Genomic DNA, 24999 nt, shown 5'->3' with positions numbered 1-24999 from the left:
AAACGGTGCTCACCCGAAGTTACACAAAGGAGTCCCACGCCGCCGGAGGACAACTTAGGAGGTCGTGCAATGCAGGTTAGAGTGCCGTGAACCCAGGCTGGACTGTGCACAAAGGATTTCCGCCGGAAGTGCACGGAGGCCGGGGTAGCTGCAAAAGTCGCAGTTCCCAGCAATGCAGTCTGGCGTGGGGAGGCAAGGACTTACCTCCACCAAACTTGGACTGAAGAGTCACTGGACTGTGGGAGTCACTTGGACAGAGTTGCTGGATTCAAGGGACCTCGCTCGTCGTGCTGAGAGGAGACCCAGGGTACCGGTGATGCAGTTCTTTGGTGCCTGCGGTTGCAGGGGGACGATTCCGTCGACCCACGGGAGATTTCTTCGGAGCTTCTAGTGCAGAGAGGAGGCAGATTACCCCCACAGCATGCACCACCAGGAAAGCAGTCGAGAAGGCGGCTGGATCAGCGTTACAGAGTTGCAGTAGTCGTCTTTGCTACTTTGTTGCAGTCTTGCAGGCTTCCAGCGCGGTCAGCAGTCGATTCCTTGGCAGAAGGTGAAGAGAGAGATGCAGAGGAACTCGGATGAGCTCTTGCATTCGTTATCTAAGGAATTCCCCAAAGCAGAGACCCTAAATAGCCAGAAAAGAGGGTTTGGCTACCTAGGAGAGAGGATAGGCTAGCAACACCTGAAGGAGCCTATCAGAAGGGTGTCTCTGACGTCACCTGCTGGCCCTGGCCACTCAGAGCAGTCCAGTGTGCCAGCAGCACCTCTGTTTCCAAGATGGCAGAGGTCTGGAGCACACTGGAGGAGCTCTGGGCACCTCCCAGGGGAGGTGCAGGTCAGGGGAGTGGTCACTCCCCTTTCCTTTGTCCAGTTTCGTGCCAGAGCAGGGCTAAGGGGTCCCTGAACCGGTGTAGACTGGCTTATGCAGAAATGGGCACCATCTGTGCCCATGAAAGCATTTCCAGAGGCTGGGGGAGGCTACTCCTCCCCTGCCTTCACACCATTTTCCAAAGGGAGAGGGTGTAACACCCTCTCTCAGAGGAAGTTCTTTGTTCTGCCATCCTGGGCCAAGCCTGGCTGGACCCCAGGAGGGCAGAAACCTGTCTGAGGGGTTGGCAGCAGCAGCTGCAGTGAAACCCCGGGAAAGGCAGTTTGGCAGTACCCAGGTCTGAGCTACAGACCTGTGGGATCATGGGATTGTGCCAACTATGCCAGGATGGCATAGAGGGGGCAATTCCATGATCATAGACATGTTACATGGCCATATTCGGAGTTACCATTGTGAAGCTACATATAGGTAGTGACCTATATGTAGTGCACGCGTGTAATGGTGTCCCCGCACTCACAAAGTCCGGGGAATTGGCCCTGAACAATGTGGGGGCACCTTGGCTAGTGCCAGGGTGCCCACACACTAAGTAACTTAGCACCCAACCTTTACCAGGTAAAGGTTAGACATATAGGTGACTTATAAGTTACTTAAGTGCAGTGTAAAATGGCTGTGAAATAACGTGGACGTTATTTCACTCAGGCTGCAGTGGCAGGCCTGTGTAAGAATTGTCAGAGCTCCCTATGGGTGGCAAAAGAAATGCTGCAGCCCATAGGGATCTCCTGGAACCCCAATACCCTGGGTACCTCAGTACCACATACTAGGGAATTATAAGGGTGTTCCAGTCAGCCAATGTAAATTGGTAAAATTGGTCACTAGCCTGTTAGTGACAATTTGAAAGAAATGAGAGAGCATAACCACTGAGGTTCTGATTAGCAGAGCCTCAGTGAGACAGTTAGTCATAACACAGGTAACACATTCAGGCACACTTATGAGCACTGGGGCCCTGGCTGGCAGGGTCCCAGTGACACATACAACTAAAACAACATATATACAGTGAAAAATGGGGGTAACATGCCAGGCAAGATGGTACTTTCCTACACCCCCCCCCCCCCCCCCCAAACGAAGGACAATAAGACTAGCCATGACCTGATGAGTCTTCATTGTCTAAGTGGAAATATCTGGAGAGTCCATCTGCATTGGAGTGGCTACTCCCAGGTCTATGTTCCACTGTATAGTCCATTCCCTGTAGGGATATGGACCACCTCAATAATTTAGGATTTTCACCTTTCATTTGTTTTAGCCAAACAGGTATGGCCTCAACGTCTTCAGTGCCCAGACCACAGCAAAGGCCTCCCTCTCTATGGCAGACCAATGCTTTTCTCTAGGGGTCAACCTCCTACTAATAAAAGCAACAGGTTGATCCTGGCCCTCAGAATTAAGTTGTGATAGGACTGCCCCTACTCCTAATTCAGATGCATCAGTTTGGACATATAATTTTTTAGAGTAACAAGGGCTTTTCAGGACAGGTGCAGAGCACATGGCCTGCTTCAGCTCCTCAAAAGCTTTCTGACAGCTAGCTGTCCACAATACCTTCTTAGGCATTTTCTTGGATGTGAGGTCATTAAGAGGGGCTGCAATGGAGCCATAGTTCTTAATGAACCTCCTGTAATACCCAGTGAGGCCTAAAAAGGCTCTCACCTGGGTCTGGGTAGTAGGGGGAACCCAATCTATAATAGTTTGGATTTTCCCCTGAAGTGGTGCAATCTGTTCCCCACCAACAAGGTGTCCCAGATAAACCACCTTCCCCTGCCCTATCTGGCACTTTGAAGCCTTGATAGTGAGGCCTGCCTTTTGCAGGGCCTCCAAAACTTTCCATAGGTGGACCAGGTGATCATCCCAACTGGAGCTAAAGACAGCTATATCGTCCAGATATGCTGCACTAAAAGCTTCCAGCCCTTGCAGGACTGTATTCACCAACCTCTGAAGAGTGGCAGGTGCATTTTTCAATCCAAAAGGCATTACTGTAAATTGGTAATGGCCTCCAATGGTTGAAAATGCAGTTTTTGCTTTTGCATCTTCTGATAATTTGATCTGCCAATACCCTGCAGTCAAGTCAAAAGTGCTTAGATACTTGGCAGATGCCAGTGTATCTATGAGTTCATCTGCCCTGGGTATAGGGTGAGCATCAGTTTTGGTTACCTGGTTGAGATCTCTGTAGTCTACACAAAACCGCATTTCTTTTTTTCCATCTTTGGAATGAGGTTTTGGTACAAGTACCACAGGAGAAGCCCATGGACTTTCAGAGTGCTCAACCACTCCCAGTTCTAACATTTTCTGCACCTCTTGCTTTATGCAGTCTCTGACATGGTCAGGCTGCCTATAGATTTTACTTTTGACAGGCAAGCTGTCTCCAGTATCTATAGTGTGCTCACACCAAGAAGTGGTACCTGGCACAGTAGAGAAGAGTTGAGAAAACTGACCCAGGAGATTTATGCAATGGTCTTTCTGCTCAGCAGTAAGACAATCAGCCAAAACTACACCTTCCACTAGAGCATCTTGTTCTGTGGAAGAGAAGAGATCAGGGAGAGGGTCACTCTCTTCTTCCTGTCCCTCATCAGTTGCCATGAGCAGGGTGAGATCAGCCCTGTCATAGTAGGGTTTCAGGCGATTGACATGGAGCACCCTAAGGGGACTCCTGGCAGTGCCTAAGTCAACCAAGTAGGTGACTTCACCCTTTTTCTCAACAATTGTGTGGGGTCCACTCCATTTATCTTGGAGTGCTCTTGGGGCCACAGGCTCCAAGACCCACACTTTCTGCCCTGGTTGGTACTGAACCAAAACAGCCTTCTGGTCATGCCATTGCTTTTGGAGCTCTTGGCTGGCCTGAAGGTTTTTACTGGCCTTTTTCATGTACTCAGCCATCCTTGATCTGAGGCCAAGTACATAGTCCACTATGTCTTGCTTTGGAGCTTTTAAAGGTTGTTCCCAACCCTCCTTAACAAGTGTTAGAGGACCTCTTACCGGGTGTCCAAAGAGGAGTTCAAAGGGGCTGAAGCCCACTCCTTTCTGGGGTACCTCCCTGTAAGCAAAAAGGAGGCATGGTAAAAGGATATCCCATCTCCTGCGGAGTTTTTCAGGGAGTCCCATAATCATGCCTTTGAGAGTTTTGTTAAATCTCTCCACCAGTCCATTTGTTTGTGGATGATAGGGTGTAGTGAACTTGTATGTCACACCACACTCCTTCCACATGGCCTTTAAGTAAGCAGACATGAAATTGCTTCCCCTGTCTGATACCATCTCTTTTGGGAAGCCCACCCTGGAAAATATTCCCAGGAGGGCCTTTGCCACTGCAGGTGCTGTAGTGGTCCTTAGAGGAATTGCTTCAGGATATCTTGTGACATGGTCCACTACCACCAAGATAAACCTATTGCCTGAAGCAGTAGGAGGGTCAAGGGGGCCAACTATGTCAACCCCTACCCTTTCAAAGGGAACCCCAACCACAGGCAGTGGAATAAGGGGTGCCTTTGGAGTGCCACCTGTCTTGCCACTGGCTTGACAGGTTTCACAGGACTTGCAAAATTATTTTGTGTCCTCTGACATTCTAGGCCAATGAAACAAGGGGACAAGTCTGTCCCAAGTTTTCATTTGTCCCAAATGTCCAGCTAGGGGAATGTCGTGGGCTAGAGTTTGGAGGAACTTTCTGTACTCCTGAGGAATCACTAACCTGGCAGTTCCAGGTTTAGGATCCCTTGCTTCAGTGTACAAGAGGTTGTCCTCCCAGTAAACTCTGTGAGAGTCACTGACATCCCCATTAGCTTGTTTGACAGCTTGCTGTCTTAGACCCTCTAGTGTGGGACAGGTTTGCTGTGCCACACTCAGCTCCTCCCTGGCTGGCCCCCCTTCGCCCAAAAGCTCAGCAGTGTCTGCTTCCAGCTCCTCTGGTGTAGGTTCTGCACAGGGTGGAAATTCTTCTTCCTCAGAAGTAGAATCCACTGTAGAAGGAGGGATAGTAGGTAGTGCTTTACTTCTACTAGCCCTAGCTTTAGGGAGCACTTGGTCCATTGTTCCAGGATCCAAGTTTCCCTGTCCTTTTTGCTTTTTGGCCTGAGCCCTTGTTAAAGCAAAAATATGCCCTGGGATGCCCAGCATTGCTGCATGGGCCTCCAACTCCACATCTGACCAAGCTGATGTCTCCAAATCATTTCCTAGTAGACAGTCTACAGGTAAATCTGAGGCTACCACAACTTTCTTTGGACCAGTAACCCCCCCCCCCCCAGTTGAGATTTACAACAGCCATGGGGTGGCTAAGTGTGTTGTTGTGAGCATCGGTTACTTGGTACTGGTGACCAAGTAGGTGTTGTTCAGGATGGACCAGTTTCTCTATTACCATTGTAACACTGGCACCAGTGTCCCTGTAGGCCTGAACCTCAACACCATTTATTAGGGGTAGTTGCTTGTACTTATCCATATTAAGGGGACAAGCAACTAAGGTGGCTAAATCAATAGCCCCCTCAGAGACTAACACAGCCTCTGTGGTCTCCCTAACAAGACCAACCCCAACTAAGTTACCAAAAGTGAGCCCAGCTACTCCCTTGGATTGGCTATTAGTAGGTTTGCTCCCACCACCACTGCTATTAGTAGGGACACTAGATGTAGCAGTAGGGGTTGTAGTGGTAGGAGGCTTGGTGCTTTTCTTTGGACAACTGGGATCTGTTGTCCAATGGCCTTTTATTTTACATAAATAGCACCATGGTTTCTTTTCTTTGTTTTGATTAGAAGAGGATTTGGGCCCACCACCCCAACCAGAGTGTTTTTGTGGGCCTGATGAAGACTCATTTTTAGATTTGTCCCCACCTTTGTCAGAAGACTTACCATCCTTCTTCTTGTCACCCCCTGTATGAACTTTTCTGTTCACCCTTGTTCTGACCCATTTGTCTGCCTTCTTTCCCAATTCCTGGGGAGAGGTCAGATCAGAGTCCACCAAGTACTGGTGCAACAAATCAGACACACAATTATTAAGAATATGCTCTCTCAGGATCAAGTTATACAGGCTGTCATAATCAGTAACTTTACTGCCATGTAACCACCCCTCCAAGGCCTTCACTGAATGGTCAATGAAATCAACCCAGTCTTGTGAAGACTCCTTTTTGGTCTCTCTGAACTTTATCCTGTATTGTTCAGTGGTTAAGCCATAACCATCCAGGAGTGCATTCTTAAGAACTGTAAGATTATTGGCATCACTTTCTTTCACAGTAAGGAGCCTATCCCTACCCTTTCCACTAAATGATAGCCATAGGATAGCAGCCCACTGCCTTTGAGGGACATCCTGTACAGCACAGGCCCTCTCAAGTGCAGCAAACCACTTGTTAATGTCATCCCCCTCCTTATAAGGGGGAACTATCTTGTGCAGATTCCTAGAATCATGCTCTTTTGCAGGATGACTATTGGGAATACTGCTGCTGCCACCATGGGTTTCTAAACCCAACTTCTGTCTCTCCTTCTCTACTTCTAAGGACTGTCTATCCAAATCCAGCTGTTGCTTCTTGAGCTTCAGTCTGGTTTGGTCCACTCTCAATCTATTGAGCTCCCTTTCTAACAATCTGTCATCAGGGTGGGTGGGTGGGACATGCCTTGAAACAGAAGTATGGTGAGAATGGACAGAAGGAGACCTATCCCTTACAGAAGGCATCCTAACAGCTTGGTTAACAGAAACCTCACTTCTACTGTGGTGAGAAGGAATACTCTTGCTATGATGTGAGTCAACACTATCTGTATGGTGTGACTCTACATCAGTACCAACTATGCTAGGCTGTCTAGTAATGGGCAGGCTAGGAAGTTTCTTTCCTGAATCTTTTTCTAGGGGAGTCCCTGGATCAGATTGGGAACCATTAGCTACTTTTTCAACAGATGGGGCCCTTCTGGCCTTATCTTGTTCTTTAAGCATGTTAAGCAATATTTCTAAAGAAGGATTCTTCCCTACACTCAAACCTCTCTCTATGCAGAGACTCCTTGCTCCTTTCCAGCTAAGGTGATCATATACAAGTTTGGACAGATCAACAGTTTGGCCTGTGCCAGACATTATTAGAAAGTGTTTAAGTGACAGAAAAAGAGAGAAAAAGTTTTTTAGAACTTTTAGAAAGACAGAAAAAAAACTTTTAAACTTTTTAAGAACTTTTTAGAAAGTTTAGAGGTACTTCTCAGCACTTAGAAAAGAGTGAAAAGAGAAAATGCTAAACTTTTTGGTTAGGTGTACATACACTGAACTTGTTTTGTATATTTTTCTCTTATGAAAAGTACAATGAAAAAAGTGGTAAGTAGTCTCAAATCACTTATCCCACCGCTGCACAACCAATGTAGGAGGCTGGACTGGCTTGTAGTGAGTACCAAGGGGTACTTACACCTTGCACCAGGCCCAGTTATCCCTTATTAGTGTATAGGGTGTCTAGCAGCCTAGGCTGATAGATAATGGTAGCTTAGCAGAGCAGCTTAGGCTGAACTAGGAGACGAGTGAAGCTCCTACAGTACCACTAGTGTCATATGCACAATATCATAAGAAAAAACAATACACAGATATACTAAAAATAAAGGTACTTTATTTTTATGACAATATGCCAAAAGTATCTCAGTGAGTACCCTCAGTATGAGGATAGCAAATATACACAAGATATATGTACACAATACCAAAATATGCAGTAATAGTATTAGAAAACAGTGCAAACAATGTATAGTTACAATAGGATGCAATGGGGACACATAGGGATAGGGGCAACACAAACCATATACTCCAAAAGTGGAATGCGAACCATGAATGGACCCCAAACCTATGTGACCTTGTAGAGGGTCGCTGGGACTATTAGAAAATAGTAAGGGTTAGAAAAATAGCCCACCCCAAGACCCTGAAAAGTGAGTGCAAAGTGCACTAAAGTTCCCCAAAGGACATAGAAGTCGTGATAGGGGAATTCTGCAGGAAAGACACAAACCAGCAATGCAACAATGATGGATTTCCAGTCGAGGGTACCTGTGGAACAAGGGGACCAAGTCCAAAAGTCACAAGCAAGTCGGAGATGGGCAGATGCCCAGGAAATGCCAGCTGTGGATGCAAAGAAGCTGCTACTGGACAGTAGAAGCTGAAGGTTCTGCAGGAACGACAAGGGCTAGAGACTTCCCCTTTGGAGGATGGATCCCCCACGCCGTGGAGAGTCGTGCAGAAGTGTTTTCCTGAAGAAAGACCGCCAACAAGCCTTGCTAGCTGCAAATCGTGCAGTTAGGGTTTTTGGATGCTGCTGTGGCCCAGGAGGGACCAGGATGTCGCCAATTGCGTCTGGGGACAGAGGGGGCATTGAGCAAGACAATGAGCCCTCTCAGAAGCAGGCAGCACCCGCAGAAGTGCCAGAACAGGCACTACGAAGTAGAGTAATACGGTGCTCACCCGAAGTTGCACAAAGGAGTCCCACGCCGCCGGAGGACAACTTAGGAGGTCGTGCAATGCAGGTTAGAGTGCCGTGGACCCAGGCTGGACTGTGCACAAAGGATTTCCGCCGGAAGTGGACGGAGGCCGGGGTAGCTGCAAAAGTCGCGGTTCCCAGCAATGCAGTCTGGCGTGGGGAGGCAAGGACTTACCTCCACCAAACTTGGACTGAAGAGTCACTGGACTGTGGGAGTCACTTGGACAGAGTTGCTGGATTCAAGGGACCTCGCTCGTCGTGCTGAGATGAGACCCAGGGTACCGGTGATGCAGTTCTTTGGTGCCTGCGGTTGCAGAGGAACGATTCCGTCGACCCACGGGAGATTTCTTCAGAGCTTCTAGTGCAGAGAGGAGGCAGACTACCCCCACAGCATGCACCACCAGGAAAGCAGTTGAGAAGGCGGCTGGATCAGCGTTACAGAGTTGCAGTAGTCGTCTTTGCTACTTTGTTGCAGTCTTGCAGGCTTCCAGCGCGGTCAGCAGTCGATTCCTTGGCAGAAGGTGAAGAGAGAGATGCAGAGGAACTCGGATGAGCTCTTGCATTCGTTATCTAAGGAATTCCCCAAAACAGAGACCCTAAATAGCCAGAAAAGAGGGTTTGGCTACCTAGGAGAGAGGATCGGCTAGCAACACCTGAAGGAGGCTATCAGAAGGAGTCTCTGACGTCACCTGCTGGCCCTGGCCACTCAGAGCAGTCCAGTGTGCCAGCAGCACCTCTGTTTACAAGATGGCAGAGGTCTGGAGCACACTGGAGGAGCTCTGGGCACCTCCCAGGGGAGGTGCAGGTCAGGGGAGTGGTCACTCCCCTTTCCTTTGTCCAGTTTCGCGCCAGAGCAGGGCTAAGGGGTCCCTGAACCGGTGTAGACTGGCTTATGCAGAAATGGGCACCATCTGTGCCCATGAAAGCATTTCAAGAGGCTGGGGGAGGCTACTCCTCCCCTGCCTTCACACCATTTTCCAAAGGGAGAGGGTGTAACACCCTCTCTCAGAGGAAGTTCTTTGTTCTGCCATCCTGGGCCAAGCCTGGCTGGACCCCAGGAGGGCAGAAACCTGTCTGAGGGGTTGGCAGCAGCAGCTGCAGTGAAACCCCGGGAAAGGCAGTTTGGCAGTACCCAGGTCTGAGCTACAGACCTGTGGGATCATGGGATTGTGCCAACTATGCCAGGATGGCATAGAGGGGGCAATTCCATGATCATAGACATGTTACATGGCCATATTCGGAGTTACCATTGTGAAGCTACATATAGGTAGTGACCTATATGTAGTGCACGCGTGTAATGGTGTCCCCGCACTCACAAAGTCCGGGGAATTGGCCCTGAACAATGTGGGGGCACCTTGGCTAGTGCCAGGGTGCCCACACACTAAGTAACTTAGCACCCAACCTTTACCAGGTAAAGGTTAGACATATAGGTGACTTATAAGTTACTTAAGTGCAGTGTAAAATGGCTGTGAAATAACGTGGACGTTATTTCACTCAGGCTGCAGTGGCAGGCCTGTGTAAGAATTGTCAGAGCTCCCTATGGGTGGCAAAAGAAATGCTGCAGCCCAAAGGGATCTCCTGGAACCCCAATACCCTGGGTACCTCAGTACCATATACTAGGGAATTATAAGGGTGTTCCAGTCAGCCAATGTAAATTGGTAAAATTGGTCACTAGCCTGTTAGTGACAATTTGAAAGAAATGAGAGAGCATAACCACTGAGGTTCTGATTAGCAGAGCCTCAGTGAGACAGTTAGTCATAACACAGGTAACACATTCAGGCACACTTATGAGCACTGGGGCCCTGGCTGGCAGGGTCCCAGTGACACATACAACTAAAACAACATATATACAGTGAAAAATGGGAGTAACATGCCAGGCAAGATGGTACTTTCCTACACCCCTCGCCCCCCCCTTTCTGCCACCAACCCTTGACCTTTAATTTTATGAGTTCCCGGGGTAAATACTTTCAATTTCCAACGCAGCATCTAAAAGTACTGTAGGCATTGCCATTCACATGCTTTTTCTGAGGGTCATAGGATTTTTAATTTGGGGCCATATGTACAAAAAAAGGAATTATAATTGCCTAATTGCAATTCTTACCGAAGAGCAATTAGGAAATTGCAATTCCCAATTAAAGAAAACGTACAAATTTCAGATGGGGGATTCCTTATGGGGGTCGCAAATAGACCTACTTCATGCATATTAACGAGGTAGGTTCCAATTTACGACTTATGAGAAATTGCAGCTATCACTGGGATGACTGCCTGCTGGGGGTTAGCAGACCACAATGTCTGTGATCGCATTTTAATACAACAATCTTTTTTTTATGCATCCCATTCTTCTAAAAGGAAAAACGGGTTGTGTTTCTAAAAATAAGATAAGACGTTTTGTATCATTTTTGAAAAATAGACATTGGTACTTTGGCCGACTGCCTGCTCCTAAAAAATATTTGTACCAACATTCACAAAGGCGAAGGGGGTCCCATGGGGACCCCTTCCCTTTTGCAATGGCTTACAACCACCCTTGAGGTGTCGGTAACAAATAAATGTTTTGCCACTGTAATTTCGGAGGGAAACATTCATACATATACTGTAATTCTGTTCTTGAAAAAGACTTCCTAAACAAACACTTTCCAAATACTGAATTGCTAAACACAAATTGTGATTTTGTAACTTTACTTAATCGTAATTTGTGGTTTGGACATATGTAAAAGCATGTTGGTGGTCGGAAATGGCCTGATTTAGCGAATGGGCTCGTTTCTGACTGCAAAAATGCTTTTGTACATATGGCCTTTCATACTTTATTCCACAGTGATCCAGTGGAGAGCATTGACGGTTGTGTGGTCCTAATTTCAGCTCAGAGCCATTGTCGGATTCGATGCGTGGCACCTCAGACATGCTGTGAAAGTGACATTAAGCTTCTTAGAACCATGCAAGTAATGTGGTAATGGAGCAACACCCTGCGGGTTGTACAAACATATGGGCACTCGTTATATAAACAAAATCACCGCCCAACTTGGCACACAAGATAGTCATGGTAGAGAGGGAGGTTCTCACATGAATCCCTCTGTGTGAGGGCAGGGGGGGAGATATGAATAGACTGTTACCTCGTCCACCTGCCTGTTACCTTCTAGCACCTGGAGATACTGTGATCATCTGGCAGAGGGATCCACTGAGGCATCGCCCCCCCAGGGCAACATTTTCTTTGATTCCCTCCCAGTACCCAGCTGTTATTGTTAATTAACCCATGCATAGTCCATAATCTGACAACAATAGGGTTTATCAGTGGTGGAACAAATTTGTCATGAGCCATAGAGCAAGGTAGGAAACCCCCTTCCCCCACCTTCCCACCTGTTAGTTAAATTAAATATATATTTTTTTAAAACAGCCATTGTTGGGGTTCTGTGCCCCTTCAAGCTTTTCTGCTCCTGTGACACTGCACCTGCTGCACCAACTGAACCTACACCCCTGGGGCCTGCCTTGCAGAGCTAATGTTCTATTGAAGCCCCTTATCTGTCAAGGCTCTGCGGCCTCTACTCGCACCCTCACAGGCATGCCTCTGTTTGCCCTGCTTGCAGTGGTGCTAGATTTTCACAGTGGGGGAAGGGGCTGGGAATTAACATCACCTGATTTAAGTGCATTGAATGTACATTCTGCGCAGTTAATACATATAAGTTAACTGTTTTTTTACATTGCAAAGCAAGCTTGTCTTGTATGGGTGCGTGCGCACACATGTTAAAAATCTCTGGAAAACTGTGTCCTTCTTCCTCCACCTGTGTCACATCCCTAAACATGCAGTCTGAGAAAGGAATAGTAAACAGGTCTCCATGGTAAAAGAATTAGTAGCACTCTGTCAGATTATGTTGTCCCCTCATGGGACGGTTCGTACTTGAACGCACAGTAAATGCTTAGTGCCTCCTAGAGGTTTCTTTACTGTTAATTCTCCATCTGAACTCCAGCAAGGATACATGGGGCTAGAATTGGACTAGACGCTGAAAGCTTGCACCAGGCTCGACACAGATTCCTAGCTCTGGCTCAGCTCAACGTTCTCGAAACAAGCGGAGTCCGGAGGTGATGAAGCCTAGTGGCTACGACTGCTGAATGTGTATCATCGGGTACTGGGTTTGAATCCTGGCCTTGACGCAGTACCCTGTGCATACTGGCGAATCTCCCTGTGCCATATTAAACACATGTGTATGGTAGTCTGTCTGTTGTGAGGCTCTTTTATGGCATTAGGCTGTTAGTGCTTTGTAAAACTGCCCAGAATAGAACGTGGATTCTGCCCGTCACTCGTACTATAATTTAATACTTCAGGAAATAACAATAAAACCTTTGTCAAAAAGAGAAACCCATCTAATAGCTGAATTGCAGAGAGTGAAAATGGAAGGTCTGTGATCAATCCTGTTTGACTAATCAGGGTGATACTTGGCTAGTACTTTATTTCACAGAGCCTTCCTTTTGTTCGTTATCACAAACGAGACCACATTCAAGTATGTAACTTCAGGGTGTGCTCTGTCCAAACTTCCACTGTGTATTATTTGATAGCCTATAATGTTGCTCCGTCTGTAGTAAGAATCTAAGTCACAAATAGGTAGGTACACATGACCTCTAATGTGCCTCTTAGTTAACTAACAAAATTTAATTAGAGCGGGGGAAGAAATGTTCTCAGTCCATGCTTAAATCTCAACATGTAATACTTTCCAAATAATGTGGTGTACTGAGGTGAAAAACTTATGTGAGTTACAGGAATACATTTTTAAGAGTTTTGAAGAAACGTCGTTAAGAGTTTTAAAGCACGCGTCCGCAATAGCGAGTTGGCGTGCAGATGCGAGGGCGAGTCTGTTTTGCATGGAAACAACGCCATGGAAATCAGGTCGTGTGTGTGCTGGTGCGATTGTACTGCTCGTTTAATTATGGAGCCCCTGTATGCGTTCTTGAGTGTAGTGGATGCTTTGAGCGAGGAAGGTCTCTCCGTCAGGCGGAAGCCGCCGTAACGAGGACCCGGGAGTACCAGCTCCACCAGAATTAATTGAGGCTGCTAGAGTTTAACGAGACGCAGAGAGCTTCTACGAGAGTAAACACTTGCTGTCCGTTTTCGCCTAAGATACTGATACATTTGCAAACAAAAGTGCGCTTAGTTCTTGATAGGAAGAAATGCACCGCGTAGCTTTCGAACAAGCTTGAAAACAAAAACTACACACTGAGGCCCGTATTTATACTCCGTTTGCGCCGAATTTGCGTCGTTTTTTTCGACGCAAAACTAACGCCATATTTATACTTTGGCGTTAGACGCGTCTAGCGCCAAAGTATTGGCAAATAGCGTCATTTTTTTGCGTGAACGCCTTCCTTGCGTTAATGAGATGCAAGGAAGGCGTTCCCGTCTAAAAAAATGACGGCGACGCAAATGCGTCGTATTTATACTCCTGGGCAAAAATCACGCCCGGGAGTTGGCGGGTCAAAAAACCCCGCATTTGCGCCACTATTTAACGCCTGGGTCAGGATAGGCGTTAAGGGGCCTGTGGGCTCAAAATGAGCCCACAGGTGCCCTCCCCTGCCCCCAGGGGCCACCCCTGCCCACCCCAGGAGGACACCCAAGGATGGAGGGACCCACCCCAGGGACATTCAGGTAAGTTCAGGTAAGTATTATTTTTTATATTTTTTTACTTTTTTTTGGGTGGCATAGGGGGGCCTTATTTGTGCCCCCCTACATGCCACTATGCCCAATGACCATGCCCAGGGGACACAAGTCCCCTGGGCATGGCCATTGGGCAAGGGGGCATGACTCCTGTCTTTACTAAGACAGGAGTCATGAAATGGCGTCTGGGCGTCGTAAAAAAATGGCGCAAATCGGGTTGAGGCGATTTTTTTTGCCTCAACCTGACTTGCCCCATTTTAAGACGCCCTAACGTCATTTTTTCCCAACGCCGGCGCTGCCTGGTCTACGTGGTTTTTGTCCACGCAAACCAGGCAGCGCCGGTCTGCTTGCGCCGGCTAACGCCATTCCATAAATACGGCGCCCGCATGGCGCTTCAGAATGGCGTTAGACGGCGCTAAATTTTTTTACGCTAAACTGCGTTAGCGCAGTTTAGCGTCAAAAAGTATAAATATGGGCCTGAGTGTTGTAATTCCTTTCGCGACATTTGAGATGAATGGCTGAGCAGTCCATTCGATTAACAGTTTCTGGCTGCCACCTCGTGGTAAACGTGCAGCTTTACAACACAGTTTAGAAATTCGTGTACAACCGAGTGTTTATAATGCCTTTCTAACTAAAAGCCGGGTTGGGGGCCTAACAGGTTGATGGCCCCTGACAAATGTGATGAAGGTCCTAAAATATTTGGAGCTCCTGTTTCAAACAACTTGGGATTTTATTACTCACGTTTTGCTATTTCAAATCCTGTATTGACTAATAATATTGAAATGGCGTTAAAGATTAGGATACAAAAATATAGAGAAGCGAGCTAGAAAGAATCTTCGCTTTCAAGGGGTGCCCCGGCAATTGCACACTTTGCCCAAGCCTTAAAACGTCTCCAGTCTGGATTTTGTTTGTGTGCTGTTTTTATTGATGCATGGGTGTGTGCCCCCTGGGGCTTCTCCTAATATTGTTAAAATAATTCCCCAGGTGTGAGTTTTTTTCGTGTAGCGTTTTGATTCCGTGGAAAGCAGCTGTCACCTTTTGAAGAGATGCTTTTTTCAGTAGCGCGAACACTTGGCCCGAAGGGATTGGAGCGCTTTACATGAGCACCAGCTGCATTACATATGGTCACACTCCTTTAATTAGATATAGGCAGTTTAAGTTATAGTTTGTTCGGAATCGCATGGGTGTAGCTTTAGAGTGTGGTGTTTAGGTTGTGGCCTTCCCTCCCCCGACGCCAAATACATGCATTTTGGCCCTGAGAGTTGAGCTAGGGTAACCGTGAGTGACTTTTTTGGTTTTTCTCATCGTCCTTTATTAACTAAAAGGGTTTAACAGGATATATATATATATATATATATATATATTTATTTTATGGAGCATAGAAAGAGTCCCACTTAATACAAATACGTATTGAACCTCTTCCTGCTTGGAACGGTAAATCCCAAACTTTGGTCATTTTTTTTATTTATTTTTATTTATTTTTTTAGTTAGGAGATTTGCAGTTCACACCCCCATATCTCTGCGACAGCAAGCAGAGTGTTAAGTGGACTACTTTGGCCTGCTCAAGAGCAGATCCAGGAAATATACAGGCTTGTTGGGAGTAGCATTGAGGAGCTTCTGGCTCTGGGTTGCAATATGGCACAGGAGGACCATCTGGAACAAGCCTGTACCATCCACAGCAACTTATTTGCATGACTAAAGACTTCTTTTATGTAGTCACCAAACGTTCTTGTAGGAGGAGGTCCACCAAGTCCTGGTACAGTAAGACCTGTAAAATAGTCGGGCTGCCATCATGACTGCAATACAATCACAACATAAAGGGGAATGCAAGAGGTGTATTATTGCTGCAAAGAAAGATTGGGAGGCAATGAAGTGGGAGGGTGCACTGGATGCAGTGAGGGAGCGCTACACGCGTGCTTTCTGGAACTTGCTGGCAATGAGAAGCAGGGTTAGATAAGGCCCAGTCAAGGTGAATGTGCCTCCTGCTGATTGGGTTGCCCAGTTTTCAGGCTTGTATGCGACTAATAGCACTGTGAACAAATCATCTCATGTCTGGAAACCTGGAGACCTAGTTTTAGGGGGGGAGGGGACATCAAGAGAAACCGTACCGATAACATTGGCTGAAGTAAGATTGGTGATCTGCAAGGTAGTTCCAAACAAAGCCCCTGGGCTAGATAAGATCCTGGGAGACCTGTACAGGGGAAAGGTTGATGTTTGGGTCCCCTATTTTGCAATTTTATTCAACTCCATCCTACTAGTGGCCTCTGTTCCACCCACTTGGGTGGGGGCCGAGATAGTCCCAAACCACAAGAAAGGGTCTTTATTAGACGCATGCAATTATCAGCCAATTAGCCTGATTGACGGCTCACAAAACATATTTAGCAGAATCATTCTTGTATGAATATTAACTTGGATTGGTGATAGAGCAGCTTTATCCCCACCTACAGGTGGTATTCAGGCAATGTACCAGTATGGAAGATCAGGGGATCAATTCCAGCTAATTTTCTGGAAAACAGTGACAATGGGAGCTTAGTCGATTTATGCTCGGCATTCAACTTGGTACCAAGGCAAACATTGTGGCGTGTTATGGCAGACGTGGTGGTCCCCAAAGACCTCTTGTTTGCTATAGTATAGCTTTATAGCCACAATTATGCACAAGTCATCTGCGTTAAGATGGGAGAGATGGCTTAACCTTTCCCCGTCATCAGAGGGGTTAGGCAAATTTGCGTCCTCACCCCAACCCTCTTTACACTTTACGTTAATGCTCTAATATCACTTCTGACTTAATATGATGGGGATGCTTCTTGCCTGGCTAACACTAAGATCCTGGCCTTGATGTTTGCAGGCAACACTTTATTAGTATCAAAATCTCCAATGGGGCTCCAGACATTTTTTAATGGTTTTGTGTACTTTTGTGGGCAGAGAAGCTTAGAGATGAATGTGGCCAAAACGAACCATATGGTTTTGAATCCTTGCCCTAGTACAAGACCAAATCCTAAGCTGATAGGGGTATTCCTACAGTCAGTGCACATGTTTGAGTACTTAGGATTGACCCTAACAGAGCAGCTTAATTAGAGACGCCACATAGGAAAATCAAGGCTTAAGTTGACGCAAAATACGGGGATGTTGATTAGAATGTTGAAAAGATCATAGTCTCGCATGATGTCCCCAGTGATTCAAATCTATAGGAAGCAGGCCCTCTATGGTGCTGAGCTATGGGGCCACAAGGATATGGGCAACATGATGCTTGTGGGAAATAGCTTTTTGTGTCAGCTTGCGGGGCTCCCAACCAGTACTCCCTTGCTTCCTCCTACGCTGGATATGAACACTAGGCCAATCACAGAGATAGTTGGAGTTAGGTCTATCCTCTACTGGAAGCACATCTGGTCTACTGAGGAGCTCTTGTCTTATTGTGAGGAGTTGAAGGAAGTCTTGGGCACTCCGGGCTCAGGCAGTATTCCCTGGTCAGGTAAATAAGAGACCCTGGTGAAGATGGCGTGTCACAATTTCTGGGATGACTCTCAGGAAGTCTCTACAGTTAGTAAATCGCTTCTAAAGGCATTGTACGGGCAATGTATTGGTCTGCAGCCACAGGGCTATGTACTGCATGGCCGTCTTTCGGATACAAACCTTTTATCTAAAGATGATTTCAAATTTGAGCTCTTTCTGGATGAAATTGAGTCCCCCCCACCAAGCCAGGAAGCTGTATTTGCAATTTTAGGTACAGCACGCTCTCTCTTGCATCCTTCACTGCTAAGTGTTCTGCCCTGTGCAAGCAGGAAGTGCTTGTCCTGTCTGTGGGGCAATTGAGGAAACTGAAGCGCATATTTTGTTCTTCTGCCCTGCCTACCAGGTTGGCAGGAGAAAATGGCTTTTGTCTGTTTGCCGTAACCTTGGGGAAAGGAAACGTGCTGAGGATCTGTGCGTTTTAAAAACTGATACTAAACAGAGCTTAGTCTTTGCCATGTCTCACTACCTACAAGTGATGTGGAGAACTCAGCAAAAGGCATTGGAAAGCAAGAACCTCTTGCTCTCCCCATTGTGTAATAATTGGGGAATTGAAAATTGCAGGTAGCTCATTTGACTCTAAGTGGACTGGCGCTTAGGTATGGCATCCATGTACACTTTTGCATATGATGTCATTTTATTTTAAAATGTAATTATATTTATAATAATTGTAAAGTTTTACCTGATGTATTATATTTATGCTTTTATGACAAGCTGCCAAAATAAAGTATTTGATTTTCTTTAGCACTGCATAATGCCACATACCGACAGCTAACAAGCACTAGAAGGGAAGATAACAATGGAAGCTACGTAGGACTAATGAAATTGGAAGAAGCAGGGAGACTGGGACTCGAGTTGGGTCTGTCAGGCCTCACATGACCTTGAATATCTCTAAATGTGCTATATATGATATAAGCTTATTAAGAACAAAGGCACACACGATCATTATGCATACACATGCTCACATTCTTCATGATTAGCTATTAACGATGGCCTCACTAGTTTCATCAGTGGACCTACGTGAGACGTCTAGAGGTACCACTGCCCTATAACCAAAAGGATATGAGGGGTAAACTTCTGTAGGTGATGGCCTAGCTTCTGATGAGCTATGTTCTAGGGGTTGAGTAATGATCTCTTTACCATCCCTAGGACAAGTGGCGCAGACTCACAGCGGCCGGCTCTGTCTCCCTGGACATGTTTGAACACGTAAGCCTGATGACCCTGGACAGCCTCCTCAAGTGCACCTTCAGCCACAACAGCAACTGCCAAGAGTGAGTATGATACTGAGGGAAGTCGTTTCAAGAGTGAGTGCAGGTCTGAGGGAAGTCTCTTCAAGAGTGATTGAGGAACTAAGAAAGTCACTTCAAGGGTGAGTGCATGACTGAGGAAAGTCACTTCAAGAGTGAGTTCATGACTGGGGAAATCTTCAAGAGTGAGTATGTGGCTGGGGGAAGTCAATTTCAAGAGTGAGTGCAGGACTAGGGAAGTTGCTTCAAGAGTGAGTGCAGGTCTGAGGGAAGTCTCTTCAAGAGTGATTGAGGAACTAAGAAAGTCACTTCAAGGGTGAGTGCATGACTGAGGAAAGTCACTTCAAGAGTGAGTTCATGACTGGGGAAATCTTCAAGAGTGAGTATGTGACTGGGGGAAGTCAATTTCAAGAGTGAGTGCAGGACTAGGGAAGTTGCTTCAAGAGTGAGTGCTGGACCTGGGAACCCCCAGCTCAAGGGTAAGTGTGGGCCTGGGAAGAGGGAGTATATAAGAATTGTGCACCACCACTCCAGAAAGAGCACAGGCCTGAGGGTCCCCCTGTCTCGAGAGGGAAGACTGAAGTATTGTACACTGCTCCTCAAGAGTGAATAAATGCCCATGAAACCCCTCCTAAAGGGGGAGTATAGATGTAGGGTGACCATGCCTGAAAAGAGAACTTCCTCAGGCCCACACGTAGGTGAGTATGGGCCGGGGCAGCATCACCTCAGCATGGACACTGAAGATATTGCACATCACACCTCAAGAGTGAGGACAGGCAAAGGACACTCACTGCAGGAGAGTGAAGAAATCTACGGTATCCATGCCTCAGTAGTAAGTACATGCCTAGGACACCCACATCAGGAATCAGTACAGACCACCAGCTACCCTGCTTCACTTCTCGTGAAGAGTGCTTTGAGCCCAGGGGACCACCCCCCACACAAAACAGAAAATACAGCAAGGGTGCCCCAGGATCACAAGGGTTCATAAATCTCTGGGAAGACCTGCCTTAAGTAGTGAGTACAAACCAAGAGCAGGTCTAGGCCAGTGCCCTTCACATGAATGGGCATCATTACAAGCTCCCCAGGATTGTCAGGAGAGGTGGTATCTCTGTCACCCCCATCAGGACTAATAAGGTCTATTGAAATGACCGGGACCTGTCATGTTTAGCTCTAAAGGTTTCAGCTGCTGAAAACAGCTGAATTCTCTGGAGAAACTTCAGGGGACAATGAGGCATTGCCAGAGGAATCAGACATGGAATTTCCAATTCACCTGGTAGTTTTTAATTTGTCAGGGTTCAACCTGATACCCCTATTACCTCTGCCTCTCCCCCCAAAGTTAACAGGTCCCTGGAGTCCCCAAGAACTCTGTGAGTGCGTGAGGGTCTGAGTGGGTCTGTGAGTGGAAGCGTAAGGGTCTGAGAGAAAGAGAGAGAGAGATTTTTTAGGATTTGATGAATAATATACTTAGAATCATATATATTTCTTGACAAATTGAAAAGAATAATGTATTTGCCACTTAGAAGAAGTGAGATCATCTTTCAGTATGAACCTTAAACTTTTGAAGTTTAACAGAAATTAAAGGAGGGAAATGACCACAGATACACCTGGAGTAGAGCCCTCAACTGTCAACGTGAGGGTCTGAGAACTTAACCATTAGGCCATAGGTGACTCCTTATTGTGCTTTGTCCACACATAACTAGGACATTTAGCCCACACACTTCGAGAGTAAAGAGACATAAATGTTCCATTACTAGGAAGGGTTAACAGGTGATACCATGGGTACTCACAAACTTTTTGCCGGGGGCCAAAATTACAGTCTGGTTTGTGGCCGAGGGCCGTACCGATGGGCCTGTGGGGGTGGCAGGTGGGGGCGAAGGGGCGGGGTGAAGGGACAGGGCTACTGGTGTAAAAAACATTACTAGAAGATGCTGTATTTCGAACCCAGATATACCCAGATATAAGGACAAAGCTACAAGGAGGATATTTTGACAGTACATTTTTATGATCAAACAATAGCATTCTTAGGAGTCATTGCATGGTAATCCTCGCTAAGCGGATATTCAGCAACTGAAGTGAGGCCGAAAAGTAGGTATGTCAAAGGAAGGTATACTAAAAACGTATTTTACTCTTCATGTCTCCTATTAGTGTCCTGTAATCTGATACTGTGTCTGAAACAGCAAGCCTTAAGAGTTGATTCAGATATAAGTCTGTTAGCTTGTTTCTGAGTTTACTCTTCAACAGTCCTATTGTGGAAAACAAACTTTCACAAACATATGTTGACCCACACATACAAATTACTTTCTGGGCCACTGTAAAAAAAAAAACAGTAAATCTGTCAGAAGGCACAATGTTCCAGAATTCTTGTAGTGCCTGTCCCAAAAGAGATGCTTCGAGAGCTGAATTGTGCTCCATGTCTATCAGCTCCATTTGTGCTTGCACCTTTTTCATGCCAATAAGTTCAACAGCATCAAGATTTCGTGCACTCACCATCCAGGGTTTTCAACAAGTGGAACAGAGGGCTGAGGGCTCTGAACTGAGAATCACCTTTTTATCTCCTCAGACATTTCTGAAAGATATACACCAAGGTTTAGCGTTGGCAGCATTTCTTGTGCATTTGGAAACCTCTGAGTAACAGCCAACAGTTTTGGGAAGTGAGTGAAGTCTGCAACATCCAGTTGTTCTTTGAATAGATAGATAGCTTTATTCGGCAAATTGATACCATCAAAGCACATAAATACACAATATACATCATGCTAAAACATAATACTAAAATGAGTAAAAAAAAAAAAGAGCAGCATCAATAAAACAGGACATCAACACAGCATAGCCCTCGTTTCAAATACATAAATAGTCGAATACATAATGTGAAAAAGTGGATGCAGACCAAAACACATTAGTCTCTACACCAAAAATTGACAGTCAGCTGTTACTTGCTATCTCATTAAAAAATTATGTTAAGTTGAGTGATACGCTCCCAACTTTAATAATTTTTGTCTGATTGGCCAACTTGAGGAAATTTGCCAATGGACATGCCACTTTACCATGGGCACTCGACTTCAAAATCCTAAAGGCAACTGACCCACACACAAGGCCCATGGATCTACAAAGCAGAATAAGCCAACGTGCTCTTTGCTTACGATACGCAGGGCAACAAAATAAAACATGGGCTAAATGCTCGGTAACTCCACATCCCATTGGACATAAGTCACTATCGTCACCAAGATTTGACCATTTGCTAGTAAGTGAGCGAAGTGGTAATGTCCCTAACCTAAACCTAATGAAAAGTGCTCTTGCAAAAGGGGAAACAATCAAATCCATAAAATTCTCAAATTCATAACAACATTTCAGGGATAAAAAGGTGTTAGTAAGACTTTTCGAGGGAACCTCTGCTAATTTATCCACTTGTACTCTCAGCCAGTATGCATCTTTCACAAGTTGAGCAGCATTTTTTTGGAATATGGGCAGGGTCCAGCCAAAGGCTATCCAGGCCAAGGTCAAATAAAAATTTGTTCGCATATTTACACCACCTGACCTTTTTTTGGGCTTGTGCACTCATTAGGACACTAAGCCCAGCTCTATATGGACCAAAAATGTCCGAGGACCATAACCTGATCCAGTACATCAGAGGCCGTAGGGCAGCGATATCTGAAATAGAGTAAAGGTTTAGATGCAACCGAACAGGCAAGGTTGGAGAACTTACTGGGATTTTTAATAACCTTTTCAGAAAGGAATTTTCAGTTTTCTCCAAATACTTTGTTACAGTGGCCCCATAGCTCTGCACCATATAATACTCCGCCCCTAGCTTGAACTTTATATATTCCAATTGGCGGGGTAATTGCTAAGCTAGATGATTTAGCTACATATCTCAGGATACTTCTGGATTTCTGTTTTAAGCTCATGTCCAACTTGGATAAATGGGCTTTCCATTTCTGAGAGTCTTCCATCCTTATACCCAGATAGTCAAAATCAAGAACTCTTTCTAACACCTCCCCTTCCAGGTATGGCTTTTTCCTAACTTTTTGTGTATGATCACCAAACACCATGTACTTAGTTTTGGACGAGTTTATTTCCAGTCCATGGGCTTCACAAAAACATGTAAACTTATCTAGCAGTTTAGTTAGGCTTAAAGCGGTTTGTGATATTAACAAAGTATCGTCTGCAAAGAGCAGACACAGTACCCTTTCTCCAGCAACTTTGGGACAATCACTGTCGCAGTCCATTAGGTAGGGGATACAGGCATTGATGAACAGTAAAAATAAAGCTGGGGCCAGCACACACCCCTGTCTAACTCCTCTGCATACTGCAATCTCGTCTGTTAATTCTCCTTGTGGCCCTCATCTAATTCTAGCGTAGCTCCCTGAATGCAACTCCTTTATTAAATTTAACAGGGGGCCCAGCACTCCAGCTTGATTAAAAATTCCCCACAGTTTCGTACGCGGGACCAGGTCAAAGGCGGACTTAAGATCGACAAAGGCTACAAACAATTTCCTGGCCTCAATATCCACTACCTTCCACTTAAGCGTGAGGAAGCAGAAAACCTGGTCGATTGTACTAATCTTCTGCCGAAAACCGGCCTGGAGATGGCTCAAAGCATGGTTATCATTCATCCAATCTTTAAGTCTACCCAGTACCTGATGACAAAATATTTTTTGTAGGTTGTCTAGGAGACTAATGGGTCTATAGTTCCCCGGTAATCCCTTTTGCCTTTTTTATAAATAGGGACAATAATCACTACTTTCCAGGTTCTTGGATATTTGCCATTTGCTAAAATGGCATTGGACACCCTAATGCTAAAGGGGCCCCAAGAGGTTGGATCGGATTTGAACAAATCTGCCAGTATACCATCCAATCCAGGGGCTTTACCTGATTTTTGTGCCCTAAGGGCCATCTCAGTTTCCTTAAGGGAAAAAGGAGTGAGGCTAGACATGGTAGACCGTTCCTCAATGGAATCATTTTCGAGATCTCAAGCAATGGCTGGCCTATAACTATATAATTCGGTAAAATGAGCATACCAATCCTCTGGAGAAATATGATAATCGGGTCTTAGGTTATCACCACGCATATTTCTAGCTACCAAAGTCCAGAAATGAGAGGGATCTTTAGCTCTAGCTGCCATCAATAAATCCTGCCACAAAGCTATCTCCCATGAGTTTTTGCTAGACTTAATAGCAGAAGCATATTTGCGCCTGGCGTGTTTTATCTCGGTTCTATCTTTCGATTTGATGGCTCACAAGAGATTACTCTTAGCGTCCTTACATAGCTTGCCAAACCATCTTGTATGCGGTTCTTTGCCCAGGTGTTTATTCCCACCACCTGATCTAATGAATAGCATTCGTATTGCCGCAACTAGGTCCCCATGCAAATTCAACACCTCATTTGGGGAAAGCAGAAGAGAGGTTGAAGACAATCGATTACTAGAAACTAGTTTGCGTAGTTTCCCCCATAAATTAGGAGAGTTTCTAAATGAATCCCATTTCAAGTTGCATTTGTTAGAGATAACCTCTAAAGGGAGAGGAACTTCCTGGGGTAAATATGCTGTATTTCTCAAAAAAAGTTGACTATCATAAGTTATAATGAGGGGCATGGTTGCTGTTATATTTGTCACCCACATTGAGGTCTATGACAGTATGCCACAACCTCACGTCAATAAGAACGAGGTCGACTATATTGCTATAGGACCCTCTGAAGAACGTGGCTTTAGCAAGAATATCAGATGGAAAGCGGCCATTTCCTGTGCGGAGACCAAAAGTTAGCATGAGATCAATAATTTGCAGAGCCCGCGTGCTGGGTTTTGGCTGGTTCCTCTGCGTTATATGTGAGGGAATATTCCAAATACTATCCTGAATCTGGGTGGCTTCTACAAATGCACAATGAGGTTCCAATATCACATTAAAATTCCAGGCAATGATAATGCAATGAGTCATGCTGTAGTCAATCAAGAGTGCATTCAGAATCTGTATAGTTTTAGATATTTGGTTAGGGTGGCCAGGTCTATTATATACATTAACACAAAGCAAAGGTAAGTCTTGCTTTGTCTGGATGGACAGTGCTAATATATCTGGTGACTCCACATAAAGTTCTTTGGCTTCTCCCACATCCAGTATTCTTAACCATGTAATAAGCCCTCCTGCTGCTCTACCCGCAGGGGACCGCCTAGCTTCCTTCAAAAGGAGCTGAATCCCTGTCTATATATGTAAGTGATGGCCCAAGTTTCTTGGAACATACAGATGCTGAATTTGTCTATGTACTGCCCCCAGTCAACATCGTCTATTTTGTTTCTTATCCCTGCCACATTCCATGATAAAAAGTTTGAGGTCAATCTCTTATCAACCCTGG

General features: G+C 45.7%; 1 protein-coding gene across 7 annotated transcripts in view; it reads left to right on the top strand.

Annotated features, from left to right (window-relative positions):
* CYP4F22 (cytochrome P450 family 4 subfamily F member 22) overlaps window positions 1-24999 on the top strand; it is a 234995-nt gene that overhangs the window by 155413 nt on the left and 54583 nt on the right. For all 7 annotated transcript variants that reach the window (XM_069230348.1, XM_069230349.1, XM_069230345.1 and 4 more), the window contains exon 6: window positions 18566-18687. In XM_069230348.1, coding sequence (XP_069086449.1) covers window positions 18566-18687 — 122 coding nt within the window. The remainder of the gene's footprint in view (window positions 1-18565; window positions 18688-24999) is intronic.

Source organism: Pleurodeles waltl, chromosome 4_2, assembly GCF_031143425.1.
Source record: "Pleurodeles waltl isolate 20211129_DDA chromosome 4_2, aPleWal1.hap1.20221129, whole genome shotgun sequence".
Classification (NCBI taxonomy): Eukaryota; Metazoa; Chordata; class Amphibia; order Caudata; family Salamandridae; genus Pleurodeles; species Pleurodeles waltl.
This window is presented reverse-complemented; position numbering and strand designations above follow the sequence as displayed.